This window comes from Camelina sativa, chromosome 15, assembly GCF_000633955.1.
Source record: "Camelina sativa cultivar DH55 chromosome 15, Cs, whole genome shotgun sequence".
Lineage (NCBI taxonomy): Eukaryota > Viridiplantae > Streptophyta > Magnoliopsida > Brassicales > Brassicaceae > Camelina > Camelina sativa.
Genome location: NC_025699.1, coordinates 27,852,394 through 27,864,218, shown reverse-complemented (window position 1 = coordinate 27,864,218; position 11,825 = coordinate 27,852,394). Strand labels below are relative to the sequence as shown.

At 34.6% G+C, this 11,825-nt stretch overlaps 2 protein-coding genes and 1 pseudogene across 2 annotated transcripts; 2 read left to right on the top strand and 1 right to left on the bottom strand.

The window, feature by feature from the left end:
- LOC104747745 (peroxidase 16) lies at positions 1,368-3,052 on the top strand. The gene is made up of 4 exons (XM_010469435.1): positions 1,368-1,630; positions 1,731-1,919; positions 2,227-2,392; positions 2,479-3,052. The coding sequence occupies exons 1-4, from the start codon at positions 1,421-1,423 to the stop codon at positions 2,883-2,885; spliced, it is 972 nt and encodes a 323-aa protein (XP_010467737.1). The 5' UTR covers positions 1,368-1,420; the 3' UTR covers positions 2,886-3,052.
- LOC104747744 (uncharacterized protein At4g30180-like) lies at positions 8,009-8,722 on the top strand. Its single transcript, XM_010469434.2, has one exon. It carries the CDS (start codon positions 8,118-8,120, stop codon positions 8,631-8,633), a length of 516 nt encoding a protein of 171 aa, XP_010467736.1. The 5' UTR covers positions 8,009-8,117; the 3' UTR covers positions 8,634-8,722.
- The window catches only part of LOC104747743, a 7,806-nt pseudogene continuing 5,630 nt past the window's right edge, over positions 9,650-11,825 (bottom strand).

Below are 11,825 nucleotides of genomic sequence, written 5' to 3'. Positions count from 1 at the left end.
TATTTCTCTAATTCTCTGGTTCTGAATTTGCCATCTTTTTTGTTCTAAAATCATCAACTTTGCCTCTAAATCATATACCTATTCTAGAGTTCATCTTATAAATTTAATTTGGTAAGTTTTCTCGTTTGGCTGTTAATTTTTGTATCTTTTTAGTCACGGCAACATATGTAATACATTCATACATGGAATAGAATCATAGAAACGTTTTGTGCACCATATTCAATTATATAATATCGATAATGCTCTGCCTCTTAGTCTATTGGTTCAATTATGTGTCCATGTAGACAAATAAAAAACTGATGTGTATTAATGTTATAATTTTATTGGTTAAATATTTTAATTGATGTGTTAACTTCTCCTTCAACTAAAAAGCTGAGGTGTCAACACTGGAAAGAACACATCCTATTTTTATTGTATTGATATATAATCAACGAGGGGGTAGAGGTTTTTCACACACAAAACAACAAAAATTTTAATGTGTTTATCAGTCAATACACGAAAACTAAGAACAGCAAAGAGATTATGTCACAGGCTGCGTAGTTTCTTCCTTGAATCAAGGTTTCATTGCATGTGATGAGCTGACAATTGTTTAGAGTTCTCAATATTTATATTAATATTTGTCTTAATCCATTGGAGAAATTATATAACAGACCAATCAGCTTAATTTACTGCATATATCTCATCTCCCGTGATGCGTTTTCATTTACAAAAAAAAAAAAAATCTTTACAATCAAAATACCAAAAGTCACTTTTCATCACTAGTCAACTTTAGATCTCATCCCTCGTTGCAAACTTAGATCTTGAGAGGGATGTAATTATGTAATATATATAGATCATATCACATGAGTTCTTCTTCTTAGTCCCTCTTGTTCAAGTAGTTGCTGCGAAGTGGTAACATGTCTTTGAGTTGGCAAAGATAAGATCATGATTAACATGAATTTATACTTGACACTGAGATTGGTTTAGATTTTAACAGGTCGAAAATCTTAGATTTTGCTTTTGGTTCAGAAAATTATATTAGTGAGAAAATACAATTTTTTTAATTGTAACTAAAAATAATTTTTCTTCATAATTATGTTTTTAGTCAATTCAACTCTTTTTTAATGCACATCTAAATTATATATATATATATATATATATATATATATATATAAAAGCCGATATACAAGAAAAATATAATACAAGAAATGAAAATACGAGTGAGTGTGTGAGCCTCACCCAAGCCTCATGTCATATTGTCAAAATCTATGATTGAACATTACAGACTGTAACAAATTCATTATCATAATTGTATTCATCAACATCCTATAAAACTATATTGTATTGCATGTACCATACGTAACCGTTAATTAAAACATGATCCTCTCTATAAATAGAAACAAACACACAAGAAACACAACATTAACTTTCTAATTAAGCTATGAAGAACCATCGCAGCTTCTCCATTGCTGCTCTTCTTCTCATTCTCTTTTCTTCATCTGTCTCTGCTCAGCTTCAGACAAATTTTTACCGGAACTCATGTCCTAACGTCGAAACCATCGTCCGCAATGCCGTCCGCCAAAAGTTTCAACAGACTTTTGTAACGGCTCCAGCAACCCTCCGCCTTTTCTTCCATGACTGCTTCGTCCGTGTAAGATCTTTTTTTAATCAAACTACCAATAATCCTTTCTAAGACTCATTATCTTGAATATATATATATATCGTTTGACTGTTTAACGTTATATATATAGGGATGTGATGCTTCAATATTGCTGGCATCACCGTCGGAGAAGGATCACCCTGATGACGTGTCACTCGCCGGAGATGGATTCGACACCGTGGCGAAGGCGAAGCAGGCCGTTGATAGGGATCCTAACTGCCGTAACAAAGTCTCATGTGCTGACATTTTGGCTCTCGCCACTCGTGACGTCGTTGTTCTGGTATAAAATTATTTTTATTGTTTTGTTTGACATCTTTTCAAAATTCTAAGTACCATATTTGTACGTGACTGTTTCGTTTAACTAGGTAAATTATAAAGTATTAAGTAAATCAAATATCATGATTATAATTATACGCGAGTACCAAAAAAAAAACATATCCATCATGTTGGGCTCTTGGAAACCATTGTATTTACTAAGTAGGTGAAATAAGAGGACTCCGTTACTATTATTCTGTGTTCACGTTATAAACATTTTTGTCATTGCTAATAAAAGATATTACAATTTTAAAATAATACATTATTGGCAGACCGGAGGACCGAACTATCCGGTAGAGCTAGGGAGGAGAGACGGCAGACTATCGACAGTGGCTAGCGTTCAACACAGTCTACCTCAACCTGGTTTCAATTTGAACCAGCTTAACACTATGTTCGCTCGTCACGGTCTATCCCAAACTGATATGATTGCACTCTCAGGTACTTAAACTGAAGCAAATCGAGTTAGACCGATTTCATCAATCTCATATATTAATACCATTCTAACAGTTGCTTAATTGTTATAGGAGCGCACACTATCGGATTCGCACATTGTGGAAAGTTTTCAAAAAGAATTTACAATTTTAGTCCTAAACGCACGATCGATCCAACATTAAACATTCGTTACGCGTTACAATTGAGAAAAATGTGCCCCATCAAAATCGACCCGAGAATCGCGATTAACATGGATCCGACTACTCCAAATACCTTTGACAATGCTTACTTCAAAAACCTCCAAAAAGGGATGGGTTTGTTCACGTCCGATCAAGTTTTGTTCTCTGATCAACGGTCTAGATCAACTGTCAATTCATTTGCTTCTAGTGAAGTAGCGTTTAGACAGGCTTTTGTTTCTGCTATAACGAAGTTGGGTCGGGTTGGAGTTAAAACCGGCAACGCCGGTGAGATAAGACGTGATTGTTCACGTATCAACTAGTGATTTGTTGTTTGTTATATTTTACGTTAAGAATTTTGCATTTTTTTATTTAACATTTTTTTTGTATTCCGGTGGTTCATTGACGGAAAAAAAAAACTTCGACCACCTTATTTGGATGTTGGAACCGCATTTCTCAATGTTTGATAAAAATATTGATAATTCCATAATTTACATACCACATTTAAAAGTTGTGTAATATTGATAAGGATATCCACAATTTACATTCTATATAACCCATAGTGTTTATAGACAAATTGATCAAACTCAAACCATAACCCATAGTGTTTTTAGTAACCGGGTCGATAACTATCAGCCCTAACCTAAAGGGCTATACCATCAAAATATCAAATCCATTAGGTTAACTGGGATTGACTCATATAATTTTTTTAAATCCATCAGATGACTTGTTAAATTTAGGCTTATCATGGACTTCTAACTAAAAACCAATTGGCAATTAGTAGATTGACCCTAACTCTTTATATATTAATGATAGTCCCTTCAAACTTCAGATGTGGGACTTGGATTGTATCCAACAATCTCCCCTTCAATCCAAGGACCACGCCTCCTCGAGATGACAACTCCATCTCGAACCGATCCCACTTGGACCGATAATAAACCCCTTCTTGGGCCCCCATTACTCGGGTTGACAAGAGGCATGTCCTTATCCACTTTTCTAAATCCACCAGGATTTTTAACCTTTGGGCTCTGATACCATGTTAAATTTGGGCTTATCATGGACTTCTAACTAAAAACCAATTGGCAATTAGTAGATTGACCCTAACCCTTTATATATTAATGATAGTCCCTTCAAACTTCAGATGTGGGACTTGGATTGTATCCAACAGTCTCCCCTTCAATCCAAGGACCACGCCTCCTCGAGATGACAACTCCATCTCGAACCGATCCCACTTGGACCGATAATAAACCCCTTCTTGGGCCCCCATTACTCGGGTTGACAAGAGGCATGTCCTTATCCACTTTTCTAAATCCACCAGGATTTTTAACCTTGGGCTCTGATACCATGTTAAATTTGGGCTTATCATGGACTTCTAACTAAAAACCAATTGACAATTAGTAGATTGACCCTAACCCTTTATATATTAATGATAGTCCCTTCAAACTTCAGATGTGGGACTTGGATTGTATCCAACAATCTCCCCTTCAATCCAAGGACCACGCCTCCTCGAGATGACAACTCCATCTCGAACCGATCCCACTTGGACCGATAATAAACCCCTTCTTGGGCCCCATTACTCGGGTTAACAAGAGGCATGTCCTTATCCACTTTTTCTAAATCCACCAGGATTTTTAACCTTGGGCTCTGATACCATGTTAAATTTGGGCTTATCATGGACTTCTAACTAAAAACCAATTGACAATTAGTAGATTGACCCTAACCCTTTATATATTAATGATAGTCCCTTCAAACTTCAGATGTGGGACTTGGATTGTATCCAACATGACTCTTCTCTCCCTCCGCCTTGTGCAAGTAAAAAACAGCTTTCACTTGGATTTTCAAGAAATTTAAAAATTGTCGTAATAATCACCAAATGGAAGAAAAAAAAATAGGCCCATAAATAAGAGACATGTTGGCAATACGTTTTATTATAATAAGAGCTGATTTGTTATTGCTTGAACTTGCTGTTTATTAGGCACTTGTCATCTTAAAGAATCTTAAATAATTCCATCATGTTCCATTGTTTATATAGGTCCAACAACATGCTTCATAAAATTAGTTCTTTTAGATTTCGACGACTACCAACAGGGAGAAAACTACTTGGGGCAAACTCGGTGACCACACAAAGCAAATCTCAAATATATACACTTATAAAAGAAACAAGCTAGCATTTCAATAACATTTCATGTTCATCTGGATATCTGATGCTTACAAATGAACATGATCACATCAGAATAGATATCAATCGAAGTATATGGTGTCAGTAAAGTGAAACATAGAACTCGAAGGAGGTGGAATTTTCTCACCTGGATTTCTTGTCTAGGTAGAAACACCATGGGTTTGTATAAATAAAAATCCACTTTATTTACCCCAATTCCAAATTTTTTAAAAAACTATAGTTAAGATTTGTCTGTATAAGCTTGTGTGGGTGTGTTACAAGTTTATTGCACGCGATGTACGTAAGATTTGTCTAGGATTTTTGTTTTGATAAAAGATTTCGAATTAACAAAACTAAAAAAAATGGCAAAAAAAAAAGAAAAATAAAAAAAAGATGTGAAGGAGGACGAGAGTCGTTGTTGCAATTCTAACCAAAAACGAGGAAATCTGGTCAAACTCTCTTCAGTCTCTCTATAATAAATAAAACCTATTAAAGGTTTTTTTGACTAAGTATGGAAAATAACATCATCCAATCTTTGACATATTGAATCTAAACTAAATCAGGATCGATGTCCCACTTATAAATAGCATTCTAAAAACTGCGTTGATGACCTCCAGCATTTGTGTTGCTTGTTTATATCAATCACCATAAGTTTCTTGAATACATACATTATTTTCAAAAATATCTTAAGCACTTGTATAAACAGAATCGTCTTCCTGTTTCAACAGTTAAAAGATACTAAATCATTTTTAAAATTCTTAAAAGTTAATGTGTTTTAATCATTCCAGTACTATGGTATACAAAGGATGTAAATGAGGGGACTTAGGGATACAACTTGTAATGTGCATGCACGTGGAGGCATTTGTGGGAATGCATCCAAATTAAGAATACAAACAATGTACTTAATTCAATCCACATGCATGATCCTCCCGGCCCCAATCCAAAACCATATCTTTGGGTCACCTTTTTAAACTATATTTAATCAAATCAACAAATCATACATAACATGCCATTTACCATCACAGACTCTGTACAAAATTTCTGACAGTTTCGTACGATTTATCATCATTCAAACCGACAAAATAGTTCAATGTATCTCTTATTATATTATTGGTTATAACTGAATGTGCGGAATCAGATTTTCATGAGATCATATTTTATGATACTTAATTCGTTCGTTTGTTTAGAAGAATGTACGGAAATAGTTACTGTTGTCTTTTTAAAAAACTAGCTAGATTTTGAACTCTGAGCATATCTGAAAGAGGATCAAAGTGGTTTAGTAAGTGACATTTTGATAGATAAGGATTTTTATTTACATTTGATTATGTCAGGTTTAATAAATCTCACTTATCTCACAGTGTGGCTAAACATTTGAATTGGACTATATATGTTCACAGCAATAGACAAAAACAATTTAGAGATATAGACGAATACCATAAATATACAGTGTAATTTTGAATTTTACAGTTTTTATCGAAATATATAGGGAAATTTGAATACTCTGTTTTAAAGTTTGAGGATATTATATTAATATAAGTGGTTCATGTTTATTTTTTAAAAATGTAATTATGTGAGAATGGTTTATTTATTTCCAGAAATGTGATAGTTAACATGAGTACTTCCATCTGATTAACGGCCAAAACCCAAGTTTGTGAAATCATATTTATTATTACCAATAAACAGAGAAACGTTGAATTATATTTTTTAAGTCAAATCATAATTTTTGGTACGTAATAGAGAAACGTTGAACCTTCTGCGTTTTTTTTTTTTTTTTTTTGTCGCCGAACCTTCTGCGTTTAAATAGAACAGATACGTTCAATCATAATAACAAAAAAAAAACGAAATGAAAAATCAGAAACTGTGTAACAAAGCATATTAATTGGAAACTACTAACGCCTTCAGTCTTAACTTTCTTGTGAATGGTGAGCCAAAAAAGTGCAGTGTGGTATGAAGAAAACGTGATACTGTAGGGATTGTAATTACTATTCACCAAAAAAATGTAATTTATCTCTGGTGTATGTTTGAAGTACCATTCACAGTTTTTGTTATAATTTTTAAACTACACTTAAGCCACTTAAATTAGGAAGGTTCAAGTGCTATAACTATTCACAAATCACAATGTTGAAGAGATAAAATTCTTTTTTTTTTTTTTGTCAACAAAAAGAATCAGCTCAAACAAGCCAATTTGGTGGAAAATTAAAGAGATAAAATTGGTGTGCCATTGATTGTGATTCTGAACATAACGGTTACAAATCTTTGTCACGTTATTAATACAAACAAAGTATAATTTGGTGTTTTCAAAATTGCAAACAAAAAATGGAAGGATGTGGGTGGTGAAACCAATAATTCCAAGAGTCATCACAAGTGCAGCCAAAGAGAATAATCAAAAGGAGAGTAATTGATGAGGGTGGTAAAGTAGAGGTACAGGACAAAGATATAACAAATGGGTAAAATCTCAAGGACACAAACACATGCACACATGGATACATATATACATGACATGCATTCGTATACTCATACAATGTGTGGATGTAATTGAGAGAGAAGGGCATGTGAAGACATTAATAGGAGGTGGGGTTTGAGTGTTGATGTCTTCATATTGTTGCAACGGAGCCACATGGTAATGAGGGAACTCAAGCCCCCTCTCTTTTAGGGTAGGTATGATTCATCCAAATTTAGAGCTCTTCCATGTGACTCCATGTGTTTTTTTCTTCCATCACCCATTTATTCACTTCTTCTTCTTTTATTTCCCTCTCTTTAATATCAATCTTGCTCAACTAGCTTCCAAAGATCGTATACCGAATATTGTTGATGCTAATCTTAAACCGAGGGAATTCCACTATACATTTTTATGCTTTTGATCTTGGTTAACATTTTCTAATTAATTTCAGAAGTTTTATGAAAAGAGCTATATAAGTATTCTTTCTTATTAGATCAAAATTTGGATAAAGGATTTTTGTTCACTTAAAGATTTTCAACCGTCATGTAAAATATGCTGTGACTAGACAAAAACGTAGGATTTATTTTTCTTCTTGTTAAAGAAAACATATATGCATGACACATATCAAATTTATCTTAAAATATTTATATTTATAAAGAAAAAAAGAAACTCATGAATTATATCAAAATTTTACTAGTTATAACCCTCTTTCACTATTTTCTACATTTCTTTTTTACGATTTTTCATATACTTGTGTTGTGCCCACACACATATTAGCTCATTTATATCCAAAGAAATAACTTCATAAAGTGTGATCGATCGTGTGAAATATCACATTACTTCTTCACATCTACATAATCAAACCATCATCTCTCTCTCTCTCTCTCCTTGTGAGTTTCTTGCTATATATATAAGTATCTCCTTTGTAGACTTCCTACGAAACAAACAAAGTATCACATGGAGAGGCCAATCATGAACAAGAGGAAAAGAGTCTTTTCTCTTCAGCCAAACAAGAATCCTAAGGCGGTCTTCGCTAGAAGATACGCGAGTCACTTGGTTCCAGCTCTCAAGAAGATCAACATGAACAAATCCTCATCACAAACCAACCACCAAAGTTTCGAACAAACCGTGAAACATGAACTAGACATGGCTTTTGTCTTATCTGCTCAAGAATTTGCGTGGAGCCGTTTCTTGCAACAGAAGCTATTACTTTCCCCTCATGATGATCCAGTAAGCAATACTTCTTCTTCCGAGATTATAGAAAGATCGAGCAAGAAGCAAGGAGGAGAAAAACACCAAGACCGCGACAACGGAGAAGGAGAAGAGATCAAGAAGAGGTTGAAAGAATTGCAGAAGCTTTTGCCAGGTGGAGAAGAGATGAACATGGAGGAGATTTTGAGTGAGATAGGAAGCTACATTGTATGTCTTGAGTTGCAGATGATGGTTCTAAAATCTATTGTGCAAGACAATTAATACTTCTTGGATATAATTTAATTCATTGTTTCATGTGTTATCTTTACATCAGAAGAAACAAAAAAAAAAGTTAGCTACGTAATTTCTAAGAAAATATATTATTATTACAAATTTACGATTGGGTTTTTATTTTACTTTTCAACAAGATCCTTAAAGCTAACTTAGCTACTTTTTCTACTTTTTAAGTAACGCTAAGAAGTTTTTCCTTCTTCGCTTAAATATGATAAGGATAATCACAAGGCAGAATTTATAAATCTATATAATATAGGTTATATTGACGTAAAAAAAATTGGTTGAAAGTTAGAAATTTAGAAGCTAACATATATATGAATAACAAGTATAATGCAGTTAACTTCAACATGTGAATTAAGGTGTGGTCAATAATAATTATTTATTTGTTGATGGTTTACGCATTTTGATTTGAAGTAGTTGTTGGTTGTGGTGACTTGTGATGCATCCAAAGATAGCATCAAATACTGAACTTTCTTAAGGAAAAAGAAACTAGACAAAACAAAGGTATATATATATATATATATATATATCAGAGTACACCAAAACAAACCAAATTTTTGATAGTTTTTTTATTTGTTCGTTTTAAGACTGATTTTAATTAATTGTTCTTTGCATTGATGTGATGTATTCGTGAGTCACAAAATATGTATTATCTGAAATATAAGAAAATGATCGGTTGGCAAAACTAAGAAAATGATCAAATAATACATACTTTTAGATGAATGGTGACATAATAGAGGTAAGATCACAGCAAGTGTTATGATTTGAAGTCATCATCCATATCTTTGCACGTGACTCGCGAAGTCATTCTTTACTACAATCTCAATCTATCTCACAAGACAAGATAGACATCTTGATTATATGTAGAAGTATTGTATATATCAATTATATTTGTAAAACTAAAGAAAATTCTCGCAGACTAGAATGAAATTAGATATTATCTTCAAGATGAAATTTATCAGACAAAATAAGAGAAAGAAGAGTGACAAGATCACATTAGGCCATTAAAAATGGTGGTAGCCAAAGTGCCAAAACACAAAGGCAAAGGCCTTGTTTCTTCAAAGGCAAATTTTCAAAGCTCAGATCGAGTAGTACAAGTTTAAGAACAATATGACTAACAATAAAGAAAAAGAAAAAAAAAAAGAGTTTTGGAAGAGTTATGGCAAATACACAAGAGTTCTCTTCCCTCTACTGTAATGACATTAAAAGAGATATTTGTGAAGAAGACAAAACAAAAGAGGAGTCATGGTGAGGTTGGGTTGGTAGTAGTAGTGTTTGTGTTGTGCAACTGCAACTACACAGTGTAGTGATGTCCTGCGGTATCAATGTCCAATCCCTTTAGCTTTGCCACTGATTCCACATGTCCCTTCAATGTGTGAAGCTCCCTAAGCCTGTCACAACATTACATCAAGCATTCACCAATCAGAATCAAATCAATTGCAATTGCATTTTCGGTTGAGATTTATTTAACACTACTTACCTAGCTATCTCGGCCCTTCTCTTGGCTTGCTCTGCGATCTCAGACAACTCTCTGTAGCTTCCTTTCTCTGGGAAGATGTTAACGTCTTCTTTCGGCTGCAGACCATGCAATGTCCTTTGAGCAAGTGCCCACTGAGCTTCTCTTTCTCCAATACCGTAATCTTTCTTGGTCGTGAAAGCGGTCTGTTAACGTAGCAGAAGAGGTGATTAGTATGTTACCATCAGGTTGTAAAAAGAGGTCTCTATAGTGGTATAGATATAGAGTTAGTTATATGTACCCTGTTGTCAAACAAGCTGGTCCAAGCCTTTCCACTCAAGATGTATCGAATGGCAAACTTCAAAAGGTCTTGTGGGAAGTATGTTACGATACTGTAAATCCATATAACACCAGCCCATCCCCAGCCGATACCCTTCACCTTTGCAAATGTCCAGTCGGCATAAACAGCAATCAATGTCGCAACCTGCATTTGGATGGAAGAGTGAATGAATTCAATGGGTTTCTTTTACCTAATAGTATTCTAGAAAATATGTGTACTTGATGTTCTTACCAGTTGTGCAATGACGAATGCAATCATCAGAAGCGCCCCAGGACGTTCCACAAATGACCAACTCCTGGACCTGGTGACAAAGATTAGAGCTTGACTGATGATACTGACTTGTAGATACACAGCACCCATTAGTTCATCGTTATTGTCCCTGATTGACCTCACTCCAAACTTGTCCTGCAAATTAAAGGTAATATAATTTTTTAAGATTCGGAGCAAAAGGCCTGGCCATATCTATATAATCCCTGAAGCACCTGTAGCCAAAGAGCAAACGAAATAAGATAAAGTGATGATGATTACCGAGAAAAAGTCGGTCTTGTGAGCAGCCCAGAAGAAAATAACACTCATAATGGCTTGGTAGCCTCCCAGCACAATTCCGGTGGCGAAAATTTCTCTGAGCTTCCAGCTATCAGGTGTTGGAGATGGCTTGACTCTGTCCTTTGATATTGTCATGATAGTACCTACGAGATAGTGATCACATAATACCATAAGATATAGTTGATAAAGTATCAAGGCGTGGTATAGAAAAGGGACAATGACATTTGCTCACCGTCATTAAGGATGGCAATAATCAGAACCATGAAGGCTGAGAAGTCAAATTCCCATATCAAAGCAATAAGCATGAAACCGAACTGTAAAAGTCACAACGTAATATGATCAGTACACAAAAAAAAAACAAAAAATGGGCTAAACAAGTGATAGATTTCGAAACGGTGTGTCTACTTACCACTATACGGATTGTGATTGAGACTGCATAGATCTGTCACAAGCAGGAAAAAAGAGTTATTCCTCTCTGGCGCAAACGAAAACAAGTGGTGTGTATAATAAAAAAACAAACTTAAGAGAATACGCACGGTATAATTCTTCATTCGCTGGAAGATGGCTCTGCTAGTGAGCACTGCACTAATGATGACACTTAGTCCAGGTTCCGTGAGAACAATATCTGAAGCACCACGAGCAGCATCTGTGGCATCAGCCACAGCAATACCGATATCCGCTTTCTTCAATGCGGGAGCATCGTTGACACCATCACCCGTCATGCCAACAATGTGCTTCCTCTCCTGCAGCTTTTTCACAATTTCATATTTGTGCTCTGCAATCAGAAAACATAAGAAGCTTGGATCAATATAACAAACTTTTATAATGAACATATGAT